Genomic DNA, 18,535 nt, shown 5'->3' with positions numbered 1-18,535 from the left:
CACCTGCCTAGAATCCCCCAGTGAGGGGCTGGGGTGTGGCTCAGTGGTAGAGCCCCTGCCTAGAATCCCCCAATGAGGGGTTGGGGTGTGGCTCAGTGGTAGAGCCCCTGCCTAGAATCCCCCAGGGCTGGCGTGTGGCTCAGTGGTAGAGCCCCTGCCTAGAATCCCCCAGGGCTGGGGTGTGGCTCAATGGTAGAGTACCTGCCTAGCATGCTCAAAGTTTTGAGTTCCATTCCCTGCACTGAAAAAAAAAAAAATGGGGAAGGGAGGGCTCAAAGACATATTTGCCATCACCTGCCCTGGAAGCCACAGGGAATTTCCGTTGTGGCCGGGGAATCACCAGTCAGCCTCATTCTCCACCTCTCCCACACACATCTCCCTCCCACCTGGCCACCACTCACTACTGCTCACATTTGATGCATACCCTAACAGACCACAAGCCAAGCAGACCCAGTTTTCTGACCCTCTTCACAGGACCCAGGAGACCATGGCCACCTCCAGGCTCTACACCCTAGTGCTGGTGCTTCAGCCTCAGCGAGTTCTCCTAGGAATGAAGAAGAGAGGCTTTGGTGCTGGCCGCTGGAATGGCTTTGGAGGCAAAGTCCAGGAAGGAGAGACCATTGAAGACGGGGCTAAGAGGTAAGGAAAGGGGAGGTCTGACCACAGAGCCAGCTTGGCAGGGGATGAAGACCTGGAGAGGAGGAAACACACCTTTGGAAACCAGGCTGGCCTTGAACTCACAGAGATCCACCTCTGGATCTTTATTTCCAGAGTGCTGGGATTAATGTTGTATAACACCATGCCCAGCTTTTAAATTTTTTAAAGTATCTTTCTACATATTCCAGTTGACCAAATCTTCCTGCTTCAGCTTCCCGAGTGCTGGGATTATAGGTGTGCAATACCATGCCTTATGTAGTTTAATTCCTAAATTGGATATATTAACACCTCTACATGATGTCCTCCTAGAATATGCGGCCCATGGGTCTATGGCTTTGTTCCTTGTAAGCATGGATGCTCATGAGCTAATGCCACTTCTTCCTTACGCATCTGCTGCAGGGAGCTGCAGGAAGAGAGTGGCCTGACAGTGGATGCGCTGCACAAGGTGGGCCACATATCATTTGAGTTTGTGGGTTCCCCCGAGCTGATGGACGTGCATATCTTCTCTACTGACCACGTGCACGGGACGCCCACAGAGAGTGACGGTGAGCCTTGGGCCCTACTCCCTCCTTTCAACCATGGGCAGGGAGCTGCACCCAGTCTCACTTACCTGCCTAGGAGAAAGGAGTCAGCCCTTGCCAAGTGTAGGCCCCAAGTCTGCCAACGTTCCTCCTCTTTGCTTGTTCCCAGAACTAAGGAGAGATAGGCAAGGCAGCCTTGTAACCCAAATATGAGTGCCACCCCCCCCTTTCTTTTTGAGACAGGGTTTCTCTGTGTAGCCCTGGCTGTTCTGGAACTGGCTCTGTAGACCAGGCTGACTTTGAACTCAGGCATGCGCCACCACTGCCTCGCAAGCCCATTTCTTTATTTCACAAAATATGGTACACATATTGGTACACGCCTTTTTATCCCAACACTCGAGAGGAAGAGATAGGGGTATCTCTGAGTTCAAAGCCACCATGATCCACATTGTGAGAGCTTGTCTCAGAAGGAAGGAGGGAGGAGGAAGAAGAAGAAATAATAATAAAATAGTTGGGCTGTGGCTTAGTTGGCAGGAAGCCTGACTACCTACCGAGCATAAGAACCTGAGTTCCACTCCCAGTAGTGGCATGAACCAGGTTTGGTGTTACACGTCTGTAATCTCAACACAGGAGATTAGCTCTCAGTAAACAAACAAACAAGAAAGTAACCAGGTGTAGTGATGTAGGTTCATAATTGCAGCATCTGGGAGGCCAAGGCAGAAAGAGTGAATCTGAGGGCATATTGGGCTATCGAATGGGTTCTAGGCCAGCCTGAGCTACGTAACCCTTTCAAAACTACGAGATGGGGGCTGGAGAAATGGCTCAGAGGTTAAGAGCATTGCCTGCTCTTCCAAAGGTCCTGAGTTCAATTCCCAGCAACCACATGGTGGCTCACAACCATCTGTAATGGGGTTTGGTGCCCTCTTCTGGCCTGCATACAGACAGAATATTGTATACATAATAAATAAATAAATATTTAAAAAAAACCCACGAGATGGTCATGAGGATGAGATAAAAAATTAGTCTAGGCTCCTTTCTCAGATAAGCCAGATACAGTAGTACACACTCATAATCCCAGCACCAAGAAAATTCAGGCAGAATTGTCATGAGTTCAAGACCAGCCTGGGCTCCACACTGAATTCCAGGCCGCCCAGGGCTCCAAAGAAAGTCCCTTTATCGATGAAAGTAAAACAGCAAGCATAGTGGTACCACACCCCTGTAAACCAATCAGGAAGCTGAGGCAGGAGGATCACTACTTATTCCAGACCAGCCTGGGCTACGGTGTAGAAGTCCTGTCTCAAAAAACTCCAGGGAGTGGAGAGATGGCTGAGGACCCATGAGCATTTCCCAGTACCTATAACTCCAGTTCCAGGAGATCCCATGCCCTCTTCTGGCCTCTGTAGGCGCTACATGCACATGGTAATGTAGACAAAACACCCATACATATAAAATCATTTTTATAAAATGTTTAAAGAGGAGAGACATTGGAAAGCTGGTTCAGCAGTTAAGATCACAAACTGATCTTCCAGAAAACCCAAGTTTGGTTCCCAGCACCCACAACAGGTGGCTCCCAACTGACTAACACCAGCTTTGGGGAGATCCAAAGCCTCTGGCTTCTATAGGCACTTGCACTCAAATGCCTACACCTACACACAGACATACATGCATATATGCAGTCAAAAATAAATATAAAACCTGTAAAAAATATTTGGCAAGTAACAGCCACAACCAAAAAAATGCCAACAGCTGGAGGTCTTGGTGGTTAAGAACACGTACTGGTCTTCCAAAGGACCCAAGTTCAGTCTCCAGCACCCACACTGGGCAGTAGAGGACCAGCTCTATCCCCAGCTCCTCTCTGGCCTCCTCCGGCACCTACACACGTGGCATTCATTCATTCACTCACACAGACGTACTCAGATGCGTAGCAGATCTCTGCGTTCAAGGTTAGCCAGGGCTACAGAGTGAGACCCTGTCTCAAACAAAACAAAATCTCCAAACAGGTGTTCACACACATTCAGAGGGCAGTCTCTCAGGTCGGCTGAAATCCATGTTCAACATTAATGTTCTTCCTCCATTCCATCCCCTGCTTGAGACAGAAATGCGCCCTCAGTGGTTCCAACTCGACCAGATCCCCTTTGCAGACATGTGGCCCGATGACAGCTATTGGTTCCCACTCCTGCTTCAGAAGAAGAAGTTCTGTGGGTACTTCAAGTTCCAAGATCAGGACACCATCCTCGACTACTCTCTGCGTGAGGTGAATGAATTCTAATATGGACCCACATTCAGGTTGCTACACAGCCACAAGCTGTTGGTCCAAGGACACCACGAGGAGGGGCTGGTATTTTCTACTAGAACGTGAAATGTCACTGATAGATTAATCTGCCTGAATACTTTGTCTCCACCTGCTGGTCCTGTTTTGGAAGGCTGGTCCTGTTTTGGAAGGTTGTGGCATCGTTAGGAGGCAGACCACTGATGGGGTAATTGAATCACTGGGGGTCAAAGAGATGTGGGATAGGCCTTAAGGTTTTATAGGTAGGTGTTGTAGAATATTATTTTAAGGTGTATTGCATTTGTTTATGGTGTGGAACACTTGTTTTAATGATGCAGAGATGTGTTGCATTCTTTTATGTTTCATTTTTTAACCCTGTGAAGCTGTTTTACTTTGCCTGTTTAAAACACCTGATTGGGGTGGTGGCACACGCCTTTAATCCCAGCACTTGGGAGGCAGAGGCAGGCGGATCTCTGAGTTTGAGCCTGATCTACAAGAGCTAGTTCCAGGACAGGCTCAAAGCTACAAAGAAACTCTGTGGTCTAATGAAGAGCTGAATGGCCAACAGCAAGGCAGTAGAAAGGAAAGGTGGGGCTGGCAGGAGAAAGGAAGGAAAGAATAAATAGGAGAAAAAGAGCAAGAAGAGCAAGAGAGATCAAGGAGTGAGAGAGAAGGTGCTAGCTACCCAGCCTGCCACAGAGTAAGAGTAAAAGTAAGATTTCAGAAGAAAAGGAAAAAACCCGGAGACAAAAGATAGATGGGGTAATTCAAGAAAAGCTGGCTAGAAATAAGCCATGCTAAGGCTGGTGTTTATAAGTAATAAGAAGTCTCCGTGTATATTTATTTGGGAGCTGGGTGGTGGGCCCCCCAAAAGATAATAAAAAACAGGTAGGTCCCACTTGCTGTCTGCTCTCTGCTTCCTGATGATGTGACCAGCCACCTCATACTCTTGCCACTATGCCTTCTCTGCCAGGATGGACTGTAGCCCAACTGATCCACAGGCCAAAATAGACTTGCTTGCTCCAAGTTGCTGTGTGATTACAGCATCAAGAAAAGTGGGGGCACAGGTGACTGGAGAGGAAAGAAATAGAGATTTCACCAGGCACTGAGACAGCCACTACCTCAAACAGGGTGGACAGAACCAAAGGTTGAGGTGAGGACTCTTTTTATGCAAGAGCATCAATCTGAATGGAAAATTAGAAGTTTTGAAATGTTTGGTGGGGGCAAAAGCAGTCATCCAAAGAAAACTGAGGACATTAGGGTGCCAGGAGAGACACTAGAACCATGGGTCTCAAAGGGCAGAGGGTAGTGTTGTCCCAGTGAAAGCCAAGCAGTTGGACAGCAAACCAGGACCTGGACTCCACCAATGGGCTGAACTAGGAAGAGAATCCTGAACAGTACTGAGAGTGAATAAAGCAAGCCGAGCATGGGCATCCATGTTGTGATCTATTTTTTGCCTCACTCTGGATGCAATGTGCCCAGCTGGTCTTACACTATGAGCCCCCTCCCCCAAAATGACAGACTGCATGAGCTAAAACAAACCCATTCCCACTACATTGCTTGCTTTTCTTGGAGAATTTTAACCCAGCAATAGGAAATAAACTCAGCTCATCTGGCAAAGAAACGACTCTACAGAGCCTGACCTAGTAAGCCAGTGAGCTTAGTGGGGTTACTTACAGGAGTGTGGGCGAGGGCTTAGGTCACAGAAAAGCCGACCACAGCATGGGCTAGGACTGAGCCACAGCCCTGGAGTTCTACACTATGCAGGGGGCTCAACAGGCCAGCATCTACTTCCCTTAGCAACTGTCACTGTGGGCACCGCCGCAGGGAGGGACCTTGTGAACCATGTGCTTTTCAGGTTTCTCAAACTTGTAAATTTTGCAGATGTTCAGAGTCTGAGGAGCCTCCCTCCAGGAGGAAGCAATGCTTCTATATCCAGGAAACTCATATGACACTCCCCCACTGGGAACGCCAGGCTAGGAGCAACTGCCCATCCCGAAACTTAGACTCTAAGAACATTTGACCATGTTCATGGCGGTTTGTGGAGAGAAATGGCAGCATGGAAACCATCTGTAAACACTTCCAGTTTATTGGGTGTGGCAGTAACTGATTCCCGCAGTCCATAAAGTGCTTCATTCATCGAGCGAGCTGAATCCCACAGCACCAGCTTCCTGACTAATCCCTTAAAGTCCCCACAGAAATGTCTCGGAGCCCTGCTGCCTCTCTGCCTTGCCTCTTAAGCCAGGCAGGCTAACACTGAGTAGGAAGCACCCAAAGGTGTTCTCCCTTTGCTCCCATTGTGCTGGCCCCGGACTGTCCAGTTAAGGCTGAAGCGGGCCCCTGCTTGGCCCAGGAAAAGGGGGAGGGGGGAGATCCATCGATGCTTGTGCTTCCCATCTTTCTGGCAGCCCCAAGCATGGCTGTGGTGTGGCACACAGGCTTGGGCAGCAGGATGCCAGAGGGGTGCAGGGACTCTTGGTTCCCTTGCACCTTGGGGATGGAACCTCAAATTTGGAGACAGGTACCCACAGCCAGGCTGGGGAGTGACTATGTGAGAGAAGGCAGGCTCTACCGCCAGGCTGGGGGGAGTAGAGCACTAAAAGCAGGGGGTGGGAGGGTGGGGGGATGCACTGGAGCGGCAGAGCTGGCTGGTTAGGAGGCAGTTCACATCCAGCTGGAACCTGCTGCCTGATAGCCTGGGGGAAGTGACCCACACTCTTGACCCTGAGGCCTGGGCACCCAACAGGGATGCCCATCTCCAGTGCTCCTCCATAACCCCTCCTCACTCCCACCCTCCAAAACCTAACACAAAAAAGGACCCTGAGCCCTCATCTACGGTGCACCTCAAGAGGCCTTGGACCAGGACTCCACAGACAGCACTGGAATGAGACATTTCCTCCAAAGCACCAAACCACTGGGCATCATACTTCCTGCCTGGCCTCTAATACACCTTCCAGGCCCTCATCTGCCATCACAGTCCCATCCTCAGAGACCGGCCAGCTCCTGGCCAGGTCACAGGGCAGGCCAGCCCCACACCTCTTTGCTGCTAGGTTAACCCCTAGGCTCCCCAGCACTTGGTGACCCTTCACACTGTGGGCATTGGGAACAATCCATTCCAATGCACCCTAATTTCCCACTACTGACCCGATCAACAGGCCATGGGGCAGGCTGGGGGCACATAGACCTCCTGTCCAGGAGCAGGGAGCCACGCCACAAAGACCACCAGCACAGCCCACAGGCAGCTCGGGGCAGTGGCTGCTGCCTGGAGGAAATCAGCCAGGGACACACTGTTTGCAAAGAGGTTTTAGTGAGGCCACAGGGAGCTCTGCTGTGGGCCTTGCCACTAGTGGGAGCACACGCCATCCTCCTGCGGGGAGCGCGGTGGTGTCAGCACACTGTGAGGTCCAGCAAAGAGGCAGCTCAGCTTCGGCTTCAGGTCATTCCAAACCTTGCTCATCTGCAAGACAGGAAGAAAGGAAGATGAGGTGGGTGGCCACGCCCTGTCATCTGGTGGCAAGGACAGGAGGGCACTCACATTACATTCCCTCACATACCAGGCTCCACAACCAGAGCTGAAAGTGAAGGCAAATCTCCCTTATTCTCTCAATGTTGACCCCCCCACAAAGACTCAGATAGAGGGATTGTGAGTTCCAGGCTAGCCTGGGCTACAGTGAGACCTAAAAATCAATACCGGCTGGGATATAGTTCAGGGTTTGAGAGATTACCAAACATACACAAGAAGTTTGATCCTCAGCACCCCATACAAAAAGTAAAAAGAAATCTAGTAACTGCTATACAACAGAAGATGATCCTACTGCCCCCATCACCCAAGTACTGGGCAGCGCTGTAGCTGGCATATGCAGTACTGGGGATGGAACCCTGGCTTTGTGTATACTAGGCGAGCCCACTATCCACTGTGCAGGTCAACTGGCCTGAACACTGTGCAAGCTACTGGACAGGCCAAGTACTAGGAACTCTAGCCAAGCAGAACTTTTGCCTGAACCACTGAGACTTCTCACACAACATGGACAGTCCAGCCACTATGTATCCCCAAAATCTCACAAGTTAATGCCCCCTGGCATACCTTTGTGTGTTCCCTGATGGCAGGGACTAGCTGGAAGGAACATAGCTTCTGCCCATCACCCATTACTGCTGCCAAGCAGTGACAGTTCTATCAGTAACTATAACCATGACACCCAGGCAAACATTTAGAAACTAGGGGAGTTGTACCTTTTTGCCATTTTTCAGATCTTAGAACCACACAGGTCACAAGAGTATCTGCCTGGCATGCATGGTCCCTGGATTTGGTTCCCCAGTACCACATAAGCCAGGTGTGTGACATGTAGGAGGTAGAGGCAGAATATCAAAAATTCAAGACCAGGTCTTCAAGAGGGCTTGGCAGGTAAAGATGCTTACTGCCAACCCAATGACCTCAATTCAGTCCCTGTAACCAACATAGAACAGATAACCAAATGCCCTCCTCGAGGGAGATGAGGCTCCCATATGACAGCAAAGCAACTGGGTAACTGGGAAAAGCAGATGTGATCAAACTGGCCCTCCAAATCCTAATCAGAGATGGTGACTCCATCTTGCAGCAAGCCACCATTTAGACACATGCCAGACTGAAACCAAATAGGCTGTCTCTCCCTCCCAAGGCTGGACAATGTTTATAGACCAGCAAGATTCTGACAGGGTAAGGACAGAACACACACAGACACAGAACTCCCGCTGGCTCTGAATGTTTTCTGAGTTAGTGGTCACCTCTGCTGCTTTGACATTAGTGCTTGAAGCCAGATTCCACTGTAAACTCAAAGCCATATAAAACAAAAACTTAGGAGGGCTAAAGTGATCGCCATGTAAATCTGAGTTTGGATGCCCAAGTAAATGTCAAGTGGATGTGACCACCTACACAGAAGGGAGACAGAAGATGCCCTCAGCATTCTGGCTAGTTAACTTAGCAGAATAGGTGAGCTCTGGGTTCAGGAAACTGCAGCTCTGCCTCAATATATAAGGTGGGGAATGATCCAGGAAGGCTACTCACATCAACCCATGATCTCCACACGCATGCACACACATAGAAAGACTGCCCACATCAACCCATGACCCCCACACGCATGCACACATATAGGAAGACTGCTCACATCAACCCATGACCTCCACACACATGCACACACATAGGAAGACTACCCACATCAACCCATGACCTCCAAATGAGTGCATATATGCCAATTCACATGCAAACACTCATACATACACAACACATATGCATACAAAAAATAAAAAGAACAACAACAATAAAAAAGATAGAAAAGAAAATGTCCCTGAGTATGGTGGTAGATGCCTTTAATCCCAACACCCAAGAAGCAGATGCAGGCAGATCTCTTTGAGTTCAAGTACAGCCAGGCCTAATTACATAGTGAGATCCTGTCTCACAGGAGGACAGGAAACACTGGAAAGATGACTCAGAAGTTATGAGCACTTGCTGCTCTTGCAGAGCACATGGGTTTGGTTCCCGGCACCTCTATCAGGTGGCTCATAACCACCTGTAACTCCAGTTCCAAGGGATCTGACATTATGTGGACTCCTGCATACATGTGATACCTATAAACTCATGCATAAACATAAATATTGAATAAAATTTTTAAAGGCTTAAAACAGGAACTTAGTTGTTGGGGAGTTGGCAATTTAGGAGGGAAAGCACAGCTGTCTATAAGCATCCACTCTGTAAGAGTCCCCAAAGAACTAATTTTACTCACCAAATAGACTTCAATGAATCGTTAGTTGGGCTGCTCTCATCCCATTAGTAGGCATCAGTTTTACACCCCCCCCCCAAAAAAATCATACAACCAAGGAGCTAGACAGGCACCCTCTTTGAAGTGCTGCCTCAGCCCCAGTTGGTGAAAGTGAGCACAGTGGAGGTCCCAGAGCTACAGGCCACTTGCACAAGGTAAGCGTCCCATGGTTTCCATGTCTCAGAGTGATGGAGGAAGGTCATTGGTTAAAAAAATAAAGAAACTGCTTGGCCCTCATAGGTTAGAACATAGGTGGGTGGAGTAAACAGAACAGAATGCTGGGAAGAAGAGGAAGTGAGCTCAGACTCGATAGCTCTCCTCTCTGGGGCAGACACGATGAAGCTCCGACCCAGGATGGACGTAGGCTAGAATCTTCCCCGTAAGCGCACCTTGGGGTGCTACACACATTATTAGAAATGGGCTAGTCCAGGTGTGAGAGTTAGCCGAGAAGAGGCTAGATATAATGGGCCAAGCAGTGTTTAAGAGAATACAGTTTCCGTGTAATTATTTCGGGTAAAGCTAGCCGTGCGGGCGGCTGGGTGCTCGTTGCTCGTATTACAACATCAGAGTATTCCCAAGCATTCTTCCCCCAGCGGCTCCAGAGGCCACCCCTAAAGGCAGCTGACAAGGAGTTTCTAGGAAATTCCTCTGTGGTACAGTGTTCCCAGCCAAACTAACCCCCACCACCTCTTCAACTGTGAGGCTTGGAGACTCTGTATGCTTTCCCTGACTCCAAGAGTTCTTGTAAAAGGAATGAACTTCCTGACATCTTTCTGATCCTGCTCACAAGTTTTCGATGTCACAATCCTGACCACACAAGAGGCTGGCACACCTAGGAACTGTTAAGGCCAATGAGTATCAACTTCATTCTTGAGGTCACTGACTGCAGGCCACAGGCCAGGCAGCTGAAAACAAGATGGTGTTAGTGAGAGCGGGGACAGAGGTGGCTCACCTCCTTGTGCCCTTGGATCTGGGAGTTCACGAAGGCCCCCAGGATGTGCGAGGTGAGAGGCAGGTAGACATGGACGAGCTGTGTCTCCTGGTGCAGGCAGTACAGGGAGAAGTAGTTTCGGAGCTCCATGGTCTGGATCACGTTCTCCTGCTGCAAGCAGAGAGCCGATCTGAACACTGGACCCTTGGATGTGAGGATGTAGGACGGAACATCTGCTCTGAGCCCGGGGGCTGACCCCTGCCCTCACATCCACAGGAGGGAACACCAAAGAAATGCAAAGCCAGGCACTCAGCTGCAGAGCCCCTGGGACAGCTCCCACCTCCACCAGGCCCCAGCCCTGCTCTGCAAACTCACAATCCCTGAGCTCACCCAGCAGACCAGGAAGAGCTGATGGAGCGACTCCAGATGTCACACCACATGCAACCCACAGCTGCCTGCTGTCGCCTGCCTGTTGCTCACCTCCACGATGCGTGACTCCAGCTGCTCCACAGACTCGGGCTCTCGGCCATGCGCGGCACTCATCATCTGCCTCTTCATCAAGCCATACTTGTGCAATGCCCGCTGATGCTTGTGAAGCACGCCCTTCTCATGCCGCTCACATAGGTCCTGCAGGGAGGGAGGCATGCTCACCTACTGCAGCACATCCTAAAGGGACCCAGAGCCTGGAAGCTCTGGAGACCTTAAAAAACTCCCATCTCCCATCTGAAAGCAGATGCAGCCAGAAAGGCTCATGCTGATTGACAGAGAACAATCAAGGCCCTTGGGAGCACCGGCTTATCCTGTGCAGAGTCCAGGACAGGACTGGAGTGGGAGGAGGGTGATGATGATCTAAGTTTGATTCCCAGGACCCACATGATGGAAAGCAACAATTGATTCCTTCAAGCTGTCCTCTGACTTTTGCACATGCACACACACAGACACACAAATTAATGTAATTAAAATAAGAAAGATACATACAAACTCTAATTCTGAGCAAGCCTCATTCAGATCTCCTGGCTCAGGTTAGTCTGTGCAAGAGCAGACTGTAAGACCCCAGACCCCAGAGGAGAACCTGCCTTCAAGAATGGGAGTTGTCTAGTTCAGGGCTCTGCGGCAGCCCCACCTCAGACTACCAACACTACCAACTCCAGACAGCCAATGTTTTTTTTGTTGTTGTTGTTTTGTTTTGCTTTGTTTGTTTGTTTGTTTGTTTTTTGAGACAGGGTTTCTCTGTAGCTTTGGAGCCTGTCCTGGAACTTGTTCTAAGACCAGGCTGGCCTCGAACTCACACGCCTGCCTCTACCTCCCGAGTGCTGGGATTAAAGGCGTGCACCACCACCAGGCTATAGCCAATGTCTTACTGGTGGTAGGACAGTGTGCCTGAGAAAGAAGACACATTGGCATCAGTTGTCTTCCCCAGTCAGAAACCCGACAAGAGACCAGTATGGTGGTATGTGCAGGAAGCAGAAGCCTCTCAAGGGCAGAAGTCACGTGTTAACATCTCAGTCAACAGAGCAAAATCTTCCCTGTAAGCACTGGGCCAGCTCTCCAGGAGCTCTTCTGAAATGAAGGTTTCTCTACCTCCATAACATGAGCCACCCCTCATGGACGCTGGCCACTCAAAATCACCTCAAAATTCAGCCTGGCTTCCTGGAATCCTTGTCCATGAGAAGCAGCAAAGCCCCTGCATATGGACCTGGTCCCAATCACTGAGAGCCAGATAGTCATCTTGGTTTCTACCACACACTGCAATTGTCTCCCCCTCAACTTAGGGGCCTTCTGGGGTGCTAGCAGGATCCCTGAGCCAGCCTAAGGGACTCGCAGGCAGATAGGTTTCCTTCTGGTCAGATGTGACCATCACCATCTTGAAGCAGAGCAACTGTGAGGACTCAGGCCCACTAACACTGCCTCGTGGAGGATGGGGGAGACTTACAGGATTTCCCAAAGATTAAATAAGAGGTAAAACCTGAATGGGGAGTAGGACCACACTTTCGTAGTGTAGCCACCTGTGAGCCACTGGCACTTTTGTAACCAGTCCCAATAACCTCAGCAGCTGGACGCAAGGCAGCACCTCTCCCCTGGCCTGTCAGTGTCCATCTGGGGCAAACAGATGCTTCTCTGCATCTCTCCTCAGGAAGAGTCACAGAAAATCACGACAGTCCCTTCCCTGCACAACCTTGACCTCATACCCTTCAATAACCCAAGGTCACTATCAGACAACTTGTTGGAGACTCACTTTGTAGGACTGTAGCAAGTCCAAGAAGAGGTTCAGCTTCTCCACCACATCGTTCTCCTCCTTCTTACCCTAGGGACAAGGATGAGTTAGCCAACATACAGCACCCAGGACACAACACCCACCTGGGAACTCATCCCATACCTGACCACAGCTCAGAGGACAGGGTGAGTTCGAGTTAACCAACATATGCCACCCAGAACCCAGCACCCATAGAGAGTTCACTCCCTACCCATGGCCTGGAAGCTCTCCTGAGCCACCAGCTCAGGTTTCAGGAGGTCCAGTTTCCCCTCTCGGGGCCCTGCAGGTCAAACCTGTCAGTTATGAGGGCAAGGCAGTACCCTCTCCACTCCAGACACATGTCCTTTGGCCCTCTACGTGCAGTGTCTCACAGGTAAGATAGAGCCACACCTCATGCTGTCCCAGCAGCTCTGCCCAACACTTAAACCACTTCTCTCTGAAGCTATGCATGTCCAAAGGGAGAGAGATGCATGAAGGATGCTGGGAGAGGGGCCCTTTAATAGGGAAAGAGGTCTGGAAAGGGATCTGGAAGAGACCAGAGAGGAACACAGGACCTAGTATGGGGAGGCATAAGTGGAGTAGTGACCCAGACATTCTGACCCTTCCACAAAGCCAAAGCAGGGTAGGATGGGACAGAGGCTACAGGCTCCGGACGTTGTATACAGTCAGCATGACAACGTGACAAGCAGACAGACATACAGACAGCCCTATTAGAATATCTGGTGATGATGGGAAAAGCCCAGTGCTGAAACTCATCCATGGCACCCTGGGGACAAGGTTGAGCAACAGTCGCCCACACAATGCCTGGCTTCCAACACACATGCAGCAGAAGCACTCTGGAGACAGTGACAGCCATGTGCATACTGCCCATATGTGTGCATGCACACATGTCCCAGCCAACACATGCCTAAAGCTCCTAGTACTCCAACTGTAGCCAAGAGATATGCTCACCCCAGAAGTTGCACATTGACTTGGGCATGAAGAATCATGAGGGTAAAAGGAGGCGGCAGATTGACAGGAAATGAAGACACTTTCATGGAAACACGGGAACTGGACTGAGAGTCGGATGTGGTCACCTTAGGGGGACTCTGTGAGATGACCGCCTAAGCTTCAGTTCACTAAATCAGGAGGTTCCCAGGTAATTCAATCGCATGACTGCAGCCAGTTCAGACACTAGGTAGTAAGTTCTGGAAGTTAACAGGTGAGCCAAAGATTTCCCAAGTAAGGAAAGAAGCTTGGGGCGATGGCTCAGACAGCAAAGCCTTTGCCATGCAAACACGAGGACCTGAGTTCAGATTCCCAGCTCCCACATAAAAAGCCAGGAATGGTACCACGCTTAATGAAACTCCAGAGCTCTGGGAGAGGGTGGGGTTTGAAAGTGGACAAACCCAGGAGCTTGAAAGTTTGCAGGTTATCTGATCTAGCTGAACTAGAGCCCCAGGTTCAGTAAGAGAGCCTGTCTCAAAAAGTAAGCTGGAGCCGGATGTGGTGGAAAACTGGAGGGGCAGAGACAGATGGATCTCTGTGAGTGCCTGGCAAGGCAGGGAGGCACAGTGAGACCCTACCCAGATAGATAGATAGATGATAGATAGATAGATAGATAGATAGATAGATAGATAGATAGATAGACAGACAGACAGACAGACAGACAGATAGATGTCTTTTTAAAAAAGGGGGAGATGGAGGAGTGGTATAGGAGTTCCTTCTGTCTATGTGTTGTTTGTATTGGTTAATGAATAAAGAAACTGCCTTGGCCTTGATAGGGCAGAACTTAGGTGTGGGGGGGGGGGAGGATTAAAGGAATGCTGGGAGGAAGAAGGCAGAGTCAGAGAGCCGCCACGGAGCTGCCACAGTCAGACATGCTGAATCTTTCCCGGTAAGCCAGTGGCATGTGGCAACACACAGATTAATAGAAATGGGTTAAATTAAGATGTAAGAATTAGCCAATAAGAAACCAGAGCTAATGGGCCATGCAGTGTTTTAATTAATACAGTTTCTGTGTAATTATATTTCGAGTGTAAGCTAGCCGGGCGACTGGGACAAACAAAGAGCCCCCCTCTCATTACAACAGAGGAGCGGAAGAGATGGCTCAACAGCAAAGAGCACTGGTTCCTCTTGCAGAGGACCTGGGCTCAATTCTCAGCACCTATGTGGTAGCTCAGAACTGACTATAACTTTAGTACCATGGGATCCATTGCCCTCTTTTGGTGTCTGTAGGTACTAGGCACACACATGGTTCATAGATATACAGGCAAAACATCCACACACATAAATTAAATTTTAAAATTAAAAAAAAAGATGAATAGCATACAAAGACACATGATGCAAACATCTGGCTTCCACACAAATACATAAATACATACACAGGTACACCATACACATAGTAATGACTTTTAAAAGGAGGGGGAGCTGGAGAGATGGCTCAGAGGTTAAGAACACTGGCTGCTCTCTTCCAAAGGTCCTGAGTTCAATCCCTAGCAACCACACAGGGGTTCACAACGATCTATAATAAGATCTGATGCCCTCTTATGGCCTGCAAATGTACATGCAGGCAGAACATTATACATAAATTAAAAAAAAGAAAAGAAAACGAGAAAGACTGATCATTCAAGCGCATGCCTTCAAGAAATGCACAGCCAGGCGGTGGTAGTAGTAGTAGCACATGCTTTAATTCCAGCACTTGGAAGGCAAAGGCAGGCAGATCTCCGTGAGTTCGAGGTCATCCCGGTCTACAGAGTGAGTTCTACCAGAGTCTCCAAAGCTACACAGAGAAGCCCTGTCTGCGGTGGGAGGGGCGCAAAACACAGGGGCTGGAGCAATTGTTTCTTCAACAGGTTTTTTTTTAGCACTTGTTAGACAAGCATGAGGACCTGAATTCAGATACCAATTCTCAGGTAAAGCCAGCAGTGGCCTCTTGCACAACTGTACCCCAATGCTGTGAAGCAAAGACAGGAGTATCAGTGGGGACTGAGACCACCTGCCTAGCTCCAGGTTCAGTGAGAAACCCTGTTTCAAGGAACAGTGCACAATGATAAAGATCCCGACATCCTCTTCTGACCTCTGCACACATGCACACACACCAAGCTGGGCGTGTTGGTGCACACTTATAATCCCAGCACTCAGGAGGCTGAAGCAGGAGAATCATAAGTTCAAAGCCAGGCTTGGCTACAAAGTAAGCAGCAGGTCAGCTTCAGGAACAAAGTGAGAATACTGTCCCCCTAAAACCTAAGACCCTAAACTAAGCAAAACAAAATTCCATTAACTTCAACATACCTAAGGAATGGGAGGAATATTAATAAGGGAGAAGTACATCCCCCCAAAGTTGAGTTTTAATAAAGAACTCAAAAATGTCAAAGAAGCACAGGGCTGGGAAGAGCCTCAAGCTACTCGCTGCCCATCCAGAGCTCCGGATGCTTGAACTTCAAGACGGAATCAGCTGAAAGACCCTGGGCAGAGATTTTCGTCCGGTGCACTGCAGAATCCCAGCACCTGACCTAAGGCTTCCCACTGAGTAGAGAGAAGCTTGCCCAGGATCTGTGACAAACAGCTTCATGTATGCTTCTTGAGCCCATACTCAGAGGACAGTTACACTGTTAAAAGAAAGTAGTCTGGGGCTGGTGAGAAGGCTCTGCCAGGCAGGGCATTTACTGCCAAGATTGACAATGAGATTAATGTCCAGGACCCATACGGGTGGGAGAAGGGAACTGAGTCTCTCTTTTTCTCTGGTCTCCACAAGCATATCATAATGTGTGCGCACACACACATACACATATACACGCATACATGCATATTTAACAAAGGAAAGAGTCAGCAAGGGAAGGCATGGTGGCACATGTTATTACCCCAGCACTCTAGGGCAGAGGCAGATGAGTTCTAGACCAGCCAGGGCTACATAGTGAGACCTTGTCTCCAAAAAATTAAGAGACAGAGAGAGAAATAGTTGAGGTCAATGAGGTGACTCAGTGGTCAAATGCATCCACTATGAAAGCAGGCATGATTACCTGAGTTCAACCCCCAAAACCCACAGAGAATACCTGGTAAGCTCCAGAGACGGGAACAGAAACAGGGAAACACTTGGGAGCTCTCAGGTAACCACCCCAGAATATACAGCACTGCAGACATAAGAGACCCTATCTAAACAAGGGAGAAGGGGAGAGAGAGCGGGCTCTCCAAAGCTGTCTGTCCTCTGACCTCCACACATGCACACACCCATGCACACACAAAAAAAAATAAAAATAAAAAGTAAAAAAAAGATAAAAGACACTGATGATCTACTTTGACCCTCTTATATATAATCAATGGAGAAACCGAGATCCAAACCAAAGTTTCTGTAGCAACGTCATGGCACACAAACTACAAAGCACAGGTCCTGCCCAAGCCCCTGCCTCTCCATCCTGCCAAGCCTGACACCTCAAGTCTTGGCCTCTAAATTGGAAAGGGGCACCAACAATGGGAAAGAATAAACTAACTGATTAATAGGGTTAGTGTGAGATGGCTCAGTGGGTGAAGACACTTACCACCAACCTTCAGACCTGAGTTCAATCCCCAGGACCCACGCTTAGGAGAGAATCAATTCCTGTAAGTGTCCTCCACACGCACACTGTGGCACACATGCACCACCCCTCCCATACAATAAATAAATGAAGTCTGAAAATTAGGGGGCTGGATAGACGGCTCAGTGGGGAAAGCACTTGCTGCTCTTGCAGAGTACCTGAGTTCAGTTCCAGCACCTAAATAAGGTGGCTAGCAACCTACTAAAATTCCAGCTCCTGGGGGATCTAACACCCTCTTCTGACTTCCTCGGGCACTTGCACACATGTGCATAAACATTTATATAGACACAAACACATACATGTCTATAAGATTTTTTTTTTCATTAAAAAGGCAAAAGATACCAACACAGAGGGTTTGGGAGATAGTGTGAAGTGCTGGCCTTGCAAGGATGAGGACTCAAGTTCAAACCTCAGAATCCACAGGAAAATTCAGGACATGATGGCTCTCGCTTGTACTCCCAGTGCTGGGAGATGGAGACATGAGCATCTCTGGGGGACCGATGAGCAGCCAGTCTGGCCTAATTGGTGAATTCCAGGACAACAAATAACCCTATCTTAATGGAGTCAAATAGCATCCTTGAGCATGACATGTGAAGTTATCTCCTGATCTCCAGACACATACGAACACATACATGTGTATCTGGACACACATACACCACACACGGTAAAAAGCATAGGCACATCTCTAAAGGGAACGCACCAGCCCTGGGAGGAAGAAAATAGGGACTTTCCACACAAACAAAGCAGTCAAACTCCCTCTTTCACAGAAACCTCATGGGCTCTGAGCTTCCAGCCTCTACTGAGAAAATCCCCCAAGTTCCCAGCAGGTGCATCACTCCAGAAAGGTACCTGAAAAGCTCTGGTCCTCAGCAGGGAGCAGAGCTTCAACAAGGATATCAACTTATTTACAACTGTAGGTGGAGTGGCATCCAGACAGAGAGTGCCAGCTACTCGAAAGACAGATGCAGGGGGATTCAAGACTAGACAACTTAATAAGACCTTGTCTCAACAACAATGACCAAAGGAAAAATAAAAAGAGGGCTAGTTAAGTAGCTTGGTGGCCGAGCACATGTCTAGAATCCCCCAGTGCCAGGCTGAGGTGCAGCTCAGTGATAGAGCTCCTGTTTAACAAATGCAAGGCCCTCAGTACACAACACACAACAAAAATAAATAAACAAATTAAAAAATACTTACAGCTCCTGCACATATAGCAGAACTTTTTGAGGTTAATAAGTGAATACAGAGGAGGAAGTCTCTTGGGGTACCGGGCACTTAGTTAGTATTCCAATGGGTTAAGTCACTGGTTGCCAAGCACAAGCTGGCACAAAGGGGAAATATGTGGTCCATCCAGAAGCAAACTGCAAGCGCAGGACTAGGGTGCCAAGGACAGATCCATTTGACCTCAGCAACACCAGGGCTGGGAACAAGGACCCAATCTGTTTCTGTCACTAGCGGCCTTCTCAGAAGCATAAGTGGCTCAGGGGGAGCCACCCAGAACAGATGGGTACAAGCAGTTTCCACTAAGACAGGAGATCTTCTACACAGAGCTCTCAAAGCC

General features: G+C 49.0%; 2 protein-coding genes across 4 annotated transcripts in view; one reads left to right on the top strand and one right to left on the bottom strand.

Annotated features, from left to right (window-relative positions):
- The window catches only part of Nudt1 (nudix hydrolase 1), a 9,000-nt gene extending 3,599 nt beyond the window's left edge, over positions 1 to 5,401 (top strand). For all 3 annotated transcript variants that reach the window (XM_050163168.1, XM_050163167.1, XM_050163166.1), the window contains exons 2-4: positions 475 to 639; positions 1,057 to 1,202; positions 3,275 to 5,401. In XM_050163168.1, coding sequence (XP_050019125.1) covers positions 488 to 639; positions 1,057 to 1,202; positions 3,275 to 3,447 — 471 coding nt within the window. In that variant the 5' untranslated portion in view covers positions 475 to 487 and the 3' untranslated portion in view covers positions 3,448 to 5,401. The remainder of the gene's footprint in view (positions 1 to 474; positions 640 to 1,056; positions 1,203 to 3,274) is intronic.
- Positions 5,402 to 5,518: 117 nt separating this feature from the next.
- Snx8 (sorting nexin 8) overlaps positions 5,519 to 18,535 on the bottom strand; it is a 65,831-nt gene continuing 52,814 nt past the window's right edge. Inside the window, exons 9-12 of the mRNA XM_050163174.1 lie at positions 12,407 to 12,475; positions 10,651 to 10,797; positions 10,192 to 10,341; positions 5,519 to 6,904 (exon numbers count right to left, since the gene is read on the bottom strand). Coding sequence (XP_050019131.1) covers positions 6,791 to 6,904; positions 10,192 to 10,341; positions 10,651 to 10,797; positions 12,407 to 12,475 — 480 coding nt within the window. The 3' untranslated portion in view covers positions 5,519 to 6,790. The remainder of the gene's footprint in view (positions 6,905 to 10,191; positions 10,342 to 10,650; positions 10,798 to 12,406; positions 12,476 to 18,535) is intronic.

The sequence above is a fragment of the Alexandromys fortis genome, unplaced genomic scaffold, assembly GCF_014885135.2.
Source record: "Alexandromys fortis isolate MF-2015 unplaced genomic scaffold, M_Fortis_MF-2015_v1.1 scaffold_144, whole genome shotgun sequence".
Classification (NCBI taxonomy): domain Eukaryota; kingdom Metazoa; phylum Chordata; class Mammalia; order Rodentia; family Cricetidae; genus Alexandromys; species Alexandromys fortis.
The sequence above is the reverse complement of the archived record's forward strand: the minus strand, read 5'-3'. Positions and strand labels throughout refer to the sequence as shown.